Below are 15,590 nucleotides of genomic sequence, written 5' to 3'. Positions count from 1 at the left end.
GGATAGAAATTGTTTCGATGCAGGGCAGGGTTCTTCGTAAATTTGAAGACCTTGTTACCTACCCTAGAAGTATTGATACATCTCCTGGACACGTTATTGCAGTATCAGATTGGACACAGAAAAAGGTTCTATTGCTGCAAGAGAATGGAAAGGTCATAAATACTTTTTATGGACCATGGAGCCTGCAACCAAAAGGTGTGGCGTATTATGAAGATGGAAGTTTTCTGGTGGTTGATCAAGCGACAGGATGTTTGCATAAAGTCAGCGAAGAGGGAAAAGTTCAGATGACGGTAAAAGTCGCTGAAACGTCTACCATCGTGGCCTGCGTTCCGACCTCATCCAGCTTTTGTAAAGGACTTGCTATCGTGATAGCCTCAGACGATGGCTTAGTTCGGGTGTATGATGCGACACAACTGGAGTAGTCCAAATGAAATTCCAAAATGCAGCTGCCACGCCCTGACTTTCAGTTAATGGCAATGACAAATGCAGAGTGTCCTCAGGACTGGTGCGGAAGGAAAATATAATTTGAAGAAAAACTGCCTATGCTTCTGGGTAGTTTGGCCAAAATATTCTTACCGGTATTTTAGCTGTTCTATACAATAAGACAGTTTTGAACTACTGTATACATTTAACAAACTTTAACCTTTGGAAAATGCTATAATTTGATAGGAATAAAATTGTATTCTACAGGCTTTATTATATCATCCACTCTTCAACACTCCCGAAACTATTTACTCATAAAGGGATGGGGGTATATATGCCTACCGGCAGTGGCGGAGCCCCAGGGGGGCACCCCCCCCCCCCCCCCCCCCCCGCCCCTCCCCCTCGCAGCCCCGAAGGCTAGTTTTTCGGGCAGGGTATTGGGAAAAAAAATTTTAACGGCCCGATTTTTTTTTTTTTTTTTTTGGAATTTAACAATGAAATCATATCTTTGCCCGAATATCCTATACTATAACTGGATCGAAATCACTGCCCGAATGTCATTCGTATGATTATATTTTACATATTTCAAAAATTGAAATCGCAGCCCGAAAGTAGAGTTTAGAACTTTTTTTTACACAACCAAAAAGAGGCAATTCGGGCACAGATTTCAATTTTTTCCAATAAATATTGTATGACATACAATGTTTGCAAAACTCTCATAACTAAGTTAGAAATTCGGCCAACCTCAGATATCTCGCCTCCCTGGGACGTAAACCTGGCTCCGCCACTGCCTACTGGCAGGCCTATAGGCCTTTACTAGGGATGTTATAATGGCCTAGAATTGAGTGAAAAAAATTATTCTGTTTTTTTTCTTTCAAGAAAGGATGGGCTTTGCTTAATATTTAGTGCAAGTTAATTTTGTTCATTTATTGAATATTTGCAGGTGCGTTTAGCTGCAGGGTGTAGCGGAGGGGGTGCAATCCCCCGAAAAAATGTATTGCCCTCCTGAAAAATTCCTGTAATCATCAGGATATATTGATAATTGTCCCTGGAGCAATCAAGTCTGGTTACTGCCTGTAATAGAGTCTACCCTTAAAGTTCTGTTTGCAGGCCCGTCGTCAGGAATGAATTGGTTCCTGGGCTCAGATTTTGTACTCAGAAAATTTGAAAAATTAATGACCATGAGAACTCACTTCCTACAACTTTGTGGTGCCAAAAACGTATCAAAAACTTGGATGAATCGATAGGCTATCTGCTGAACTGAAGGTTTTGCTGCGGTTTAATTCTCACTTGCTGGGGCCCAGTCCTAACAACGAGTCCGGTCAACTTTTAAAGCACATTTTTGAGAAAAACTCTCATGCAAACTATTTTGAAAGCTATGACTGCATGATTGATGAAATTTGTCAAAAATTGTAGACGAACCAGACGTCAGATCAGATTTGTATAATGAAAAGATATATGTAAGAAGAATACGACAGCTGTCAAAATAAAGGTATACCGATTGGTAAATAAACTATAGCCACCTAATTCTTTCTTTATTTATTAAATATTTTATCCAGTTTGTGTAGAAAATACGAAACTAAGTAGGTGACATCTCTTTTCATGGTTAGCTCTGCATTAGTAATTGTTACATCCGGTTGAAAGTGACGAACACGTTTCATTTTCAGGAAAAGTATGTTATTTTGAATAATTACACTATTTAGAGGAAAAAGAAATGTCTGATAATAGGAAAAGAACCATGGGCGATATTTCGTGCCTCAAAGTAATTGAACTTAGATCAATTTTGAAAGAAAATGGATTAAGTACAAAAGGTCGTAAATCTGATTTGGTAAGAAGCCTGAATGCAAATAATGTAAACAAACCAATCGTTTGTGGTTTTTGACAGTAGATTTAACACATTTCATTTAATATCATGATTTTACTTTTATTTTTCTGTTTGCCAGTTTGTTTATTAGTTTGTTAAGAAACTTGTATTTCTTCAATTTATCATAAATGATAAAGATAACACTTACTTTTATTTAGTTTGAGGAAATAGGCATACTTTCATTTTAGTAGAACCTGGTTTATGCATTCTAACCATTAAAAATCTTTATGACCAGTATCTAAAATGTAACTTAATTCCAACCTGTATATTAAAGAAAGGATATTGGATTGAAAAAGCCACAGAAATCTTGCCTTACTAATTCATCTCATATCTGGATCTTACCTGGAATTCTAGGTTACTGAACAAGCTCCCCTGTACTGGTACTGAAATGGGCTTCTTTTCATGACTAAGAATATGTAAATATCTTTAGGTGATTCCTATTGAAGCTTACTGTTATTTGGCACTGTACATTTATACTTGCTACCTGGTACTTAATGAAAATTTTCAGTCTATTTTGTTTACACATCTCTGTGGAATATGAATTTTTGTTTCCACAAACAGTTTTTTTTTAGATGTTAAAAGCCATGGTATGTTTTTGAATTTTGATTTTGGAAACTTGCATTGTTATTAATTTGCATCTGAACTTAGCATGTTACCTTATATTTTTGGATAATCTTACTGATTGTACATTGTACTTACTCATTGGACATTGTCCGTGATGTAGAGAAAAAGGCATTAATAGTTCAAGGTATTGACTATTGTTGTGTCTTACTTTGACTTGCAGGCCATAAATAGTACACTAGTAATGTTATCATCTCTGATAAGCAATGATAGACTAATTTAGATAAATCAATATGGTGTAAAGGTTTGTTTTCATGTCATTAAGCATGTTACATGTTAGATTTTAAACTTGATTTTTCAGTTAACTGTTGTCGATAGTTTGTGGATATTTATTTTGAATTTTAGTGCTCAAATTATCTCTTGATACTTGTGGCTAGCAGACAACAATTATTTCAAAGCATTGTACATCATACTATGGCATTGAAAAAATTTAAATAGTTACATTTTGACATTCTCCAAAAAAGTGTTGAAAAAGCAAATTAGACAAGGTATATTGAGAACAATTCAAGTGCTAAATGATAACCTGTATTGGAGCTTGTTTTAGTCTTTTTTAAGGACAACCCAATTTGTTTTTCCCTTCAAATCACAAAAAAAACTGACTTTGATTCTAATTAAGATTCTAGCTGAAAAATAACACTATTGGCACTTGCATCCCTTGTCTGTTACAATATTTGAGCACTATTGAATTAATAGTAATTCTGTGTATTTTCATTTCATGATTAATCCTTTTAGTAGTTTTGTATCTGTATGACTTTTGGTGATCCATGCTTATTATTATTTGAAATATCGGTAGTGTCTTTAGATATAGATTTATCTTAAGATTTTAGTTTTATGCGGGGCTGTTGGTTTTAATTTTAAAAAATTTCACGAGAATTTGCTATAATATTAAATGTGCATAGTAATTTTGATAATATTTAAATTTTTTGTATTGCTTTGATTGTGTAAAGTTTATTATTATTGCTTCAAATTCTTTACTGAGTATTTAAAGTGCAGTACAGTAAAACATAATTTTGTCAAAGTATACTTTGTAGGTCTACTATTATTGTGCTAAATTTGCATAAATTTCTTCATTCATTTGCTCTTCAGATAGAAAGATTAAAAGGGTCCACTGTCATGGCTGACAGTGCTTCTAGTGTACGAGATAGAAAGAAAACCAATGGGAAAAATGGTCCTGTAAAATCTAAAAAGATGGAAAGTCTCAGGGAAAAGGAACAAAATGAAAGAGCAAGAATTGTTTTGTGGAAGAAACCTTTTATGACATTATTTTATTTTTTTCTTGAAGGCAGTTGCTTAGCACATACCTTCTTTTCAAGGTAATGATATATGGGCTTTAATAATGAAATTTTACTGAAACATGGACTACATAATTGTTCCACATTTTATAATCCTAAGAAATAATTTTTCACTCTAAACCATGTCAGTAAGTAAAAATTGAATGCCTTTGGCCAACGCTTCAGAAAGTCAGAAATTTTCGTGTAAGCAATTGATCAAGATAACTTTGAAGTTAGCTTAAAGTATACGAACTTGAAATTTGATTATTAATAAGTGTGATATGTATATTTTATTGTAGACTTGTAGAAAGAAAGAAGAGTGTATTATTAGGTATTTTATTAGTAGCATTATTATATGTTTTATATATCACAGAAGGCAGTCACCAACAGGTATTGTTTACTCTTAGATATATTCATAATTCATATATTCAGATCTCGGGCAAGTTTGAATTTGGTAATAATCAGAAGAACAGTTTCAGAGTTATTGCCCTTGACTTAGTAAACACGCTACAAATTTGACTTTTAGGCACGATAGAGACTACGGTTTTTATCCGATCTTCATGAAACTTGGTTTGCATGCACGTATTGATTTTGTCATCATTTCTGACAGTTGGTAGTGGGCGTATGTTACCTTGCCTGGCAAGCTATTTTGTAATTTAAAATAATTTATAGTTGTACTATGTAGGATTCTCTTTATAGGTAGTAGAAGTTATTAGAAAACATTTTTTATGGTGTGCCTATTGGGTAGGGTTAGGTGTTTTATCATCTGTAGGTTTAGGAACTGGTTTACACACGTTCATATTATATCTAGTAAGTATAAGTATACATGGAGAAAGCTTCTAGTCATTCATATGGGGCAGTAAATAGAGGCCCTTTGTGCTACAGGCTGTACACATTAACGATAAGGAAAATGCACTCGCTAAATTTCCCTCTTTGCATACTGCATGACATTGCCCATTTTCATTAGATGCAGAATAGAAGGACAAAATTTTGAATCCAACATCATTTCATCAAATTCATGGCCTAACAGCTCTCACTTTGTTGGTATTTGTTGGTTTTTGTTAAAACTATGGTTTAGTTTATGTGCTTTTCATTACCTCCTTTCTCTCCCTCCTTTCTCTCCATCATAAGAATGACAAAGCACATTTTATCCATGAGATGTGTTCCTCCTTTACAGGGTCCACATATAGCATCAGTAACATTAGCTGCATATGAATGTAAATCGGTAGATTTTCCTGAACCACCTTATCCATCCAAGTAAGTAATAACTTTAAGATAAGAACTGAAAAGAAAGGCAAGCATTATATGTGTATCATCAGCATTTTTTTAAACTACAACTCAGGACGAAATGATAGAATGATCATGAAAACATTTTCTGAATACACGAAACTACAATGTAATTGCCATGTTTTAATTATGGGGTCTAATTTAATGCCTTATTGGTATTGTAGAATAATCTGTCCAGAGAAAGAAGAAGATAGTATGAATTTATTTACTATTATGAGTAAAGTTAGATTAGAAGCTGTTATGTGGGTATGTATTGTTTTCGTATCTGCTCTATGAATTAATTTCTGTATATGTAAGCTTATATTCAATAAAAAAAGATTTTCACTGTTGAAATAGTGTTCAATACATCCATTGTAGAGTGATATAGAATGAAAACAGAACCTGAAGCATGTTGTAACTGAGAGTTTTAAGCTGTGCAATATTCATACTGATCTTATTTCCCTACAGAAGTTCATCACAAAAAAAAATTTTCCCAAGCCATACATAGATATATTCTGGAGAAATATCAATTGTTAAGTTAAAAATTGGACAGCAAGCATTTGTTTAGAGCAATTTATTAGTTCAAGTAGTGAGCTTGAAATCGAGTTGCATATAAAATTTCTGAGATCATGATTGGCCAGTTGAATCACCTACAGAAAACCAAAACAAAATTTCTAAAGACATTTGATTTGATTTCTAACAGGGAGCTGGTACAGCTATTGGTGAATTACCACCATATTTTATGGCTAGAGCAGCCAGACTATCAGGTTCAGAGTTTGATGATGATGAATTTGAAGAAATCAGTGAATTGATAATTGAAAAGAAAACCCATCCTGAAGACATGGTAGGTTGACTTATATCTTATTTGGTTAATATATGTATAATGAATAATTATTGTGTCAAAGGATTAAACGTAAAGCTATAGGGTATGATATGTGGACTTTGCTTGCAGGTCCAAAATACTGCTTTAAGGTACAGAAGTGTGCATGCAGCTTCTTCTGTAAACAGATGTTATTGAAGAAGGTTTTGGATCATAGAAAGTATAGCCTAGTGACAATATTGAATTGTATATAGCATGTGTGTCATATATTATAACTTACACGTATATCTTTGTGAATTTTGTTTTCAGGGATTTATGGAAAAGGCTAAATTATATGTTCATAATTTAGTTCAAAAAGTTGGATTTGTTGGTATTTTAGCATGTGCATCTGTAAGTTTAATATAAAATTTCAGATCTTGGCCTTCATTTAAAATATGGCTTGATAGCAATGGTTGCATGAACATGAAAAGGAATCTGCTAGTTGTCCGATCAACTTGGTAATCCCACACATAAGATGGGCGTATATTGTAATCGTGCTCACTGTACAGGCTACAATTCTTTAGATTTTGTTTGTAAATGTCATTATGAAGATGATCCCTATCGATTTTCGTGATGATCTGATAATTTTTCACCGAAATATCGTGTCGGACTTGATGTTTCACTCCATTAGCTATATTGTGCAACTCGTGCTCAATCCACAGGTGACAATTCTTTACAGATTCTTTTAATTTAGATTTTGTGTGTCAATGTCATTATGAAGATGATGCCTATGGATTTTTGTGATGATTGGATAATCGTTAAATAGTGTTATATTTATATCTATTAGCCATATTGTGCAACTCGTGCTCACTCTACAGGCTACAATTGAATGGGCAGCAAACAAAGACTTGTACTTACAATCAAAGCTATCTGTATGTTAACTTGCCTGGCAAGCTATATTTTACTTATAATCTTTTCTGCAAAAAAATTGAATTGTTTTCAAAGGAGCCATAAAGTAAAAAAATTCTACTTTCTTTAATGCATGGAAATTCACTTTTCAGATACCAAATCCATTATTTGATTTAGCTGGTATTACTTGTGGGCATTTCTTAGTTCCATTCTGGACCTTTTTTGGTGCCACATTAATTGGTAAAGCAATAATCAAAATGCATATTCAGGTAAGCTTTTTTATTTTGTGCATCAACAATTTAGATGGGAAGATTCATTCAGCAACAGTAAAATTTCAAATAGAAAGAAGTACAAAATTCACCTGTGATCTGTTTTCTTTATCTTATTTTTGATTAGAGTAGAGCCATTTATACAAAATAAAAGACTGGGAAAAGTGATCACATTCTATATTAAATCATGTCCAATTATTTTATTTCAGAAATTATTTGTGATATTTTTATTTAGTAAGCATCATGTAGAACAAGCAATTAAATTATTTAAGTAAGTATATTATATAATGCTACATTTATCAATATCAGTGCTGTTGTTTAAACCAAATCTGCCAGACATGTCTGTTTGTCTGTATAAAATGTCGGACTGAACACAGCCTCCAATGGATACAAAAAATTGAAAAAAAAGCGACATTCAAAAAAAAAAAATTCTTACCTAAAATATAGGTCGGAATTTTTTACGTGTAATTGATGCTGCCATTTTGAAATATCAATTATTTATACTTCTTGTGGTCCCACAACATTAAAGTAAACAAGTTTTAATAGTAAAAAACTTCTGTTTATAAGATGACTACATGAAATTTAAGGTATCTGTAACTGAATTTAACATTCATTTATCTGTATATTTAGATATATCCCAGTGGTCGGTGTAAAGATGCAATTGCCATTTAAGAATTGGTTAGAAGATCAACGTAATAAATTACACAGTACAGATGATACTGAATCAAAAGCTGTGAGTTGTATTTTTTATTCTTGACAATAGGATCTCAATCTAGGTATAGGCCTCTTTACTCCTTTGAATACTGGAAATGAAAAGTCTGATACTTTGAATACCTAGTAATATGACTTACAGTGCATGATACAAGCCAATTTAGTACCGTATGTCGCATAATTATTTGGCTGATAAAGATGCCGCTAGGGCTAAATGTCGTCAGATTGTTTATAGCTTAATTAATTTTGCATATTTCATCAATGATATTAACCATGCTTCAAAATCTGTGTCAAGTTGAAATGGCCTTAATAATTTTTCATTGAAAACATTAATTTTGTTCATGAGATTTTATTAGAAACAATATCCTATTAAATTAACAAAGGATTTTTTGACATCGGATTGATGGATGGACAGCCGCGACAGCAATATACATCCACATTTCCATAAATGTCAAGAGTGTGCATAGAATTTTTGGCTATCCAAATGTAACAGTTTTTCATAATTTTTCTATTAATTTTCAGGAGTCAACTAATATATTGTCATGGATATTTGAAAAAGTTATAATAATAATGGTGGCATATTTTATTCTATCTATAGTCAACTCAATGGCACAGAGCTACCATAAACGTATTTGTAAAGTCAAACGTGAATATGAGGCCAAAACTAAGCGTAGAGTTTAAAGACAACTGTATTAGGCCTATATACTGTATAAGAGATTTTTTGAATATGTACGGTAATTGTGTGAGATGTGGTAATTGAAAGAATATAATTGATTCAACAATAGGAAAACAGTAGATCGTGAACAGAAATCCAGTTTTGATTGCTTTAATTTGATAAGCTAGTGTAACAGTGTGCCTTAAAAAGTTATTGGTGTCAACATAATATTCACATTGATAGTATGGCATTTGAGACTTTAAGGGTGGAGAGTCAAGTTAGACCTAAAACCTTTGAGCCACCAGATGGATATTCATAATTTGTGCTGCATAACGTCATTATTTAATGATACCCAGTATGTTGTATATGGGATATAGGACAGCTAGTAAAATTTCCACCTCTACAGAAACACTTTCGAACTTTTTGTTTAGGTAAATACTATTTACAGAAAGAAGTCAGAAAAGTATCAAAATTAAATTTTATCTGCTGTTTCAAGTGATTGGTGCCAAAACTGACTCGTCATTTTGAGACTTAAGATAGTGTTTTGGATCCCTAAGTTTTATCTTAAAAATGGACATAAGAAAATTTTCAACTTTTTTTTTTTAACAATTTGGAATCGTTGCACTGCCCTTTGTTAAATTTGTTATTTTAATTTTTTTTCCTTTGCCATATTGGCAATCACACATTCCCTTTTTCATGCTTTTTAGATATATATATGATATATATATGCACATCCCGAGATTTGTTAGCACTTGATAAGAGTTTAATCTATTTGTAAAGGAAGGGATAATGGTCAAATGTGAATGCTATTTATAACATGTTTACAGTTATTTTTTTTTTTCACATTATAAGTCTTATAGGGGTCGCTTAATTGAGTGAGTTCTGCACATTCAGGATTCATGAAATCAACAGAATGTTCAATAAAACAAGTAGGAACAGGGTTCAGAACATATTCCAGGCCTTAAAAAAAAATAGTAGGTGTGGACAGAATTCAAAATGGCAGAGAAAGAAATAAATGGGAAAATTGTAGAAGTGGCATGTCCTCTTCCGTTCCATTAGATTCAGAATGGGAACAAACGGAACCTGTGCAGAAGTCTCCAATCAAGCGTTCACCTTGTTAATTGATTCATAAGCATATAGAGCTTTATTCTGGAGAGTTGAAAGCCATATTCTGCTTCTGAAAAGTGATGAGCTTACAGATACAAGAAATTGAGCTAGTAGTAAGACAGTCATATCATTAAGACAAAGTTAACTCTTGTCTAGTATATGTTGAAAAATGTCCCCTTAAATGTCTTTTCTGAAATATAATATTATATAAAATTCTTTGAAGAATTCTTTCATTATTTAGGTTACATTCCCTTTTAAAAGTTCAGAAAACTTGCACTTTATTTACTTTCTATTACACAATTTCTTTCCATTTCCATCCAATTGTACAGATCTCTGAACTCTGAGTTTCATGGAATTTTCTCGATTTGGTTTATGTGCTAGTCATACAATATCATGCTTACGTCTGCAAAATAACATGTACAGTTTCAGACATTTCTACTCAGGGTAAATATTATGGATTTTTGAAATCGAATTAAAGCACTTGAAAATTACATGAAAAATAATTCAAATCTTTTACAATTAGTGCTTAAGACTATTGACTAATGATAACTACCTGATGAAAACAATGTCATATATTTCTATGCCTAAAAATGACAAGGGTCTTCCATACATTTGATGAAACTGAAATATGGCTTAATCTTATTCGTTAAAACTGTACTCTAAAGGCCTTGAAGGCATATTTTTAAACAAGAATTAATTATTTGATGAAATAGATATAGAGAATCTATTGAAAACTGATACAGTTAGTTGTAGTTTGGGGTTAATTTCTTATGAAATCCTCTTATGTATCCTACCATACCCTACACCCTAGTTCTGATAAAACAGAAACAATTACGAGACTCATTCTGTAGGGTGTTTGATGATCACCATCCAAAAGGTTGCTCCTCTACAAGTGGATTTCTATTTTGTTCAACCCTTGTTAAAATAACTGAAAATTGAACAAATGTAACATATTTCTCATCTGATCAAATTACTACAATTGATTACAGTATTTCCTAAAATCCCCATGTCTTAGAAAAATTCTAATGATTGGGACCTGAGTTCATAAGAGAGCAAGATTCTATCTTAAATATCAAGTTGTGTAATATGTATGTCTGTATTTATTTAAATTTATGTATTATATTGAAGTAATTGTAAAAATATTGATCATTATATTGTGAAAATTGAAAGAAAATAAAATGAATATCAAATAAATTTTGTGCTTTTTTCCCCCAAATCCACCAAACATCATCCCTTTCTGTAAATTTTTTTTTTTTTGATTCCAATAATCCTTCAGTCTCTTTTTTTTCATCAGAGTAGCTATTTGGCGCAGCAGGTTAGAAAGGTAGTCTTAACTGACAGTGAAGATTTCTTATCCAGAGTAATGATTAGAAAAATTAAGTTAATGGGTAGAGAAAGTAGCCTACAATAGACACAATAAAATTCAGGTTTGTAAACAACTAGGCTGGATGGTGTTCAATTTTGTTTTTGACTAATAAGTCTGATAAAGAATATTTGTTGTTAAAAACACTTGCAGTATGAATGATTGTTTTTGCTCAGCTTAAATGAGGAGGCTTTTTTCCGAGTTCTTATTTCATATAACTTATTGTGTTCTGAAATTTTGTAAGAAAAATAGATTTATCTCCCTTAGTTTGTGAAAAATTAGGAAATCAAAAGACAAGAATCAAAATGTACACAATGTTGAATTAAAAGATTTTTAGCTGAACAGATCCGTTTTGGTTTAGAAGGTAATTGTTGAATTATATTCGGATTTTTATTTTTACATTATTTTAAGGTAGCCTCTTAAAAGAAAGGAAATATTAGTCTCAGTTCTTAGCTGCCAGAGACTTTGGCACCAGAAATCTAAAAGGCTTGATTGCTAGTTCTGGAAGTGTTATTCAATTTCATTTTATTTCATGAATGATGTAAACATGAGATGATTTGATAAAGCTTTTGAATTTGGCCAATTATTAAAATAAATTGTCTTATTAGATTAAATCATCTGATGATTAGAATAAGGTGTCTGATTAGAATAAATTATCTGATGATTAGAATAAATTGTCTGATGATTGAATTTCGAAAGGCCTACCAGTAATTGTCTGATTTATGAGAATAAATTGTCTGATGATTAGAGTAAATTGTCTGATGATTAAAATTATATACCAGTTATTATCTGATGATTAAAATAAATTAGTGTAGTGGATTTTACACCTCTACATTTGGATAAGTTTGTTCAGTATCATACTATAAGCACCTTAATCTCTCACTATTTAGCCTTGTCTAATTCCTTCTACTTGCATTTGATCGTTTATCCTTATTAGTCATTTTGAGCAAGTCAGCCTAATGCTCTGAACAAAAAACACTAAACTCTCTCAGCTGACTACTTGAATTGACATTCCATAAGGTGTGGGGAATCATCTGGTTCAAGAATCCTGTTGACTCCAATAATTTGTCAGAAATGAAGTGGGGTACAATTGGAAGTACAACCTATTTTTCAGGGGGGTATATGTCCCCTTACTGGCACTGCTAATAAAGAAATTGTAACATGAAGTTACCTGAACCTGTGGCTTCTGTTGGTGGTTTTGTACGATTTTTTCTATTTGAAGAATTTTGTAGCCTACTTATATTAGTAAAGGTTGGCATGTAATCAAATTTTTATCTATAATATAATATCAGCTTTAACATTTCAAGGTCCACTGTAAACGTAATAACAGATAAGGAATTTTTGTTCTACATTTTTATTTAAAGGGACAGATTCACTAACAGTTTGACCAATTGTACCTTAGTCTAAGTTGATAGTCTTCAGAAGTACTAGAACTGCATGAAAGTTGCAAAATCCCTTCAAATATACCTCGAGCTGGAAATTACTGTCTATTTAGATATGTCTTTTCTATATGGCTGAGTTTCAAGCAAAAAACTAGTCACCAACTTAACTTTCAAATGTGGATAATTCTGGACACACATGGATTTATAGAAGGCAAAAATCTAGATGGTGAACTGTGAACATTATTACTGATTAGTTTAGATAACAAAAATTCCAGTTTCTGAGACTAAGGTATAATGGTCAAACGGATGATGAACCTATCCCTTTAAATATTCTTCAATGTACTCACACTTGATGGTACCGTTACTGGTTCTTGACCTGACCTGGCGAAAGTGAACTTCATTGGCATATTAGTGACATACTAATACATGTTTTGATCTTTTTTAAGGTTTCAGAGCTAGCATAACTCTCATTAGCACTAGGCATTAGTAGTTTTCCTTTTCAGTCTCAAAGTGGATGTATTCATCAGACGACAATCCAAAACAAGCAAAATGAACTCTTCTACTTCTTGGTACTTTTAAATCTTTAGCTCAAACTTTCTGTTTAGTCCTGATATATGTATGATAGTTTAGATTAGATTACATATAGTTTATTAGTTCATAATGTTTATTGATTTTATGTCTGTTTACAGATTTTTAATATGATAGAATTATGAACGGCCATATGCCGAAATGTCGACCAACGTATTGTTCTTAGCAACTTCCAATCAAGAATGTGGAAATAACTCTACTGCTAAAAGAATCTGGTAAGTCACTAATCAGTTTTAAACTTCAAATACCGGTACTTGCTTTACTAAATGATAATTTCTGCTATCTGTATCACTTCCCAAATTTAAATCCAAAAAGTGATAAAGATGTCAAATTACTTGTTTTACTAACTGAATAAATTTTAGCTATCTTTATCACTTCTCAAAAATAAAGTTCAAAAAGTGATATATTGTTTAATTACTTGCATGACAAGATGAATGAATTTCTGCTATCTTTATCACTTCTCAAAATTAGAATTCAAGAAGTGATATATTGTTTAATTACTTGCATGACTAGCTGAATCAATTTGCACTATCTGTATCACTTCTTAAAATTTATTTCCAAAAACAAGTTCTCCTGTAATTGAACAAAAACAGACCTTGAAAATCAGCAGAAGGGGGCTACATTTTTGACCAAATGCCACAAATGTTATATTTGGGGTATATGAAATCTCTTACAAAAGGGAAACCTTAAATTTTTCACAATGTTTTGTTTCAAAGAAATTGTTTTTGGAACCTGAGCTTTACTATTGAACGACCTTTAACATATTTATGGTCAATTGGGTTATTTCACCAGCTGATAGAAATTAATTTGATCTTACCACAGCATTTACAAGAATGATGACTCAAAGTATTTATTTCATTTGTGTAAGGTTTTTCTACTTTTTGCTAAATTCATTTAAGAAAATGACAGAAGCAGCTGTTAGTGTTAAATGGACACATTCGCCACTTTCAGGGGTTGATTTGGGTCTTGAGTATATAAAGATAGTCTTCAGAAGTACTCAAAATGTATGAACATTGTATAGGTTCCTTTAAATAAACCCAAAACTGGAAATTTCATTTCTATTTCTATGTCTTTTCTATATTGTGACAGTCTCAAGAAAAGAAGAGTTGTCTTTTTAACATTCCAATGCAGATAATTCTGGACAAACGGATTTGAAGGCTCAAATTTTGACGGTGAGCAAAAACACTGATTATCTTAGCTAAAAAATTCCCTTTTCTGAGACTAGGATATGATTGATTTAAAAAATGACAAACCTGTCCCTTTAAAAGAGTAGAAATTTTTTAATTTTACATTTCAGCCAATATTTATTAAAGAATGGTTTTCATTGTCATATAAAAGATCCTCTATCATTTCTGTCAGCAACACAACTCAATAATTACCTGGATAACAATAATATTCAATGTTTACTGGGTATACATCTATATAAATCAGGCTGTCTATTAAAAGGTAGAGTATAATGATATACAATGTTTACTGGGTATACATCTATATAAATCAGGCTGTCTATTAAAAGGTAGAGTATAATGATATACAATGTTTACTGGGTATACATCTATATAAATCAGGCTGTCTATCAAAAGGTAGAGTATAATAATATACAATGTTTACTGGGTATAAATCCATATAAATCAGGCTGTCTATCAAAAGGTAGAGTATGATAATATACAATGTTTACTGGGTATAAATCTATATAAATCAGGCTGTCTATTAAAAGGTAGAGTATAATAATATACAATGTTTACTGGGTATACATCTATATAAATCAGGCTGTCTATTAAAAGGTAGAGTATAATAATATACAATGTTTACTGGGTATAAATCCATATAAATCAGGCTGTCTATTAAAAGGTAGAGTATAATAATATACAATGTTTACTGGGTATACATCTATATAAACCAGGCTGTCTATTAAAAGGTAGAGTATAATAATATACAATGTTTACTGGGTATAAATCCATATTAATCAGGCTGTCTATCAAAAGGTAGAGTATGATAATATACAATGTTTACTGGGTATAAATCTATATAAATCAGGCTGTCTATTAAAAGGTAGAGTATAATGATATACAATTTTTACTGGGTATACATCTATATAAATCAGGCTGTCTATTAAAAGGTAGAGTATAATAATATACAATGTTTACTGGGTATAAATCTATATAAATCAGACTGTCTATTAAAAGGTAGAGTATAATAATATACAATGTTTCTGGGTATAAATCCATATAAATCAGGCTGTCTATCAAAAGGTAGAGTATGATAATATACAATGTTTACTGGGTATAAATCTATATAAATCAGGCTGTCTATTAAAAGGTAGAGTATAATTATATACAATGTTTACTGGGTATACATCTATATA

General features: G+C 31.8%; 1 protein-coding gene across 1 annotated transcript; it reads left to right on the top strand.

Moving 5' to 3' along the window:
* Positions 1-4,096: 4,096 nt before the first annotated feature.
* LOTGIDRAFT_172080 (hypothetical protein) lies at positions 4,097-8,814 on the top strand (the record flags this gene model as incomplete). The annotated part of the gene is made up of 11 exons (XM_009048663.1): positions 4,097-4,221; positions 4,479-4,569; positions 4,879-4,989; positions 5,357-5,436; positions 5,631-5,712; positions 6,149-6,289; positions 6,575-6,655; positions 7,306-7,422; positions 7,632-7,693; positions 8,053-8,155; positions 8,656-8,814. The coding sequence occupies 11 exons, from the start codon at positions 4,097-4,099 to the stop codon at positions 8,812-8,814; spliced, it is 1,152 nt and encodes a 383-aa protein (XP_009046911.1).
* Between the last annotated feature and the right edge of the window lie 6,776 nt (positions 8,815-15,590).

This window comes from Lottia gigantea, assembly GCF_000327385.1.
Source record: "Lottia gigantea unplaced genomic scaffold LOTGIsca_126, whole genome shotgun sequence".
Lineage (NCBI taxonomy): Eukaryota > Metazoa > Mollusca > Gastropoda > Lottiidae > Lottia > Lottia gigantea.
The sequence above is the reverse complement of the archived record's forward strand: the minus strand, read 5'-3'. Positions and strand labels throughout refer to the sequence as shown.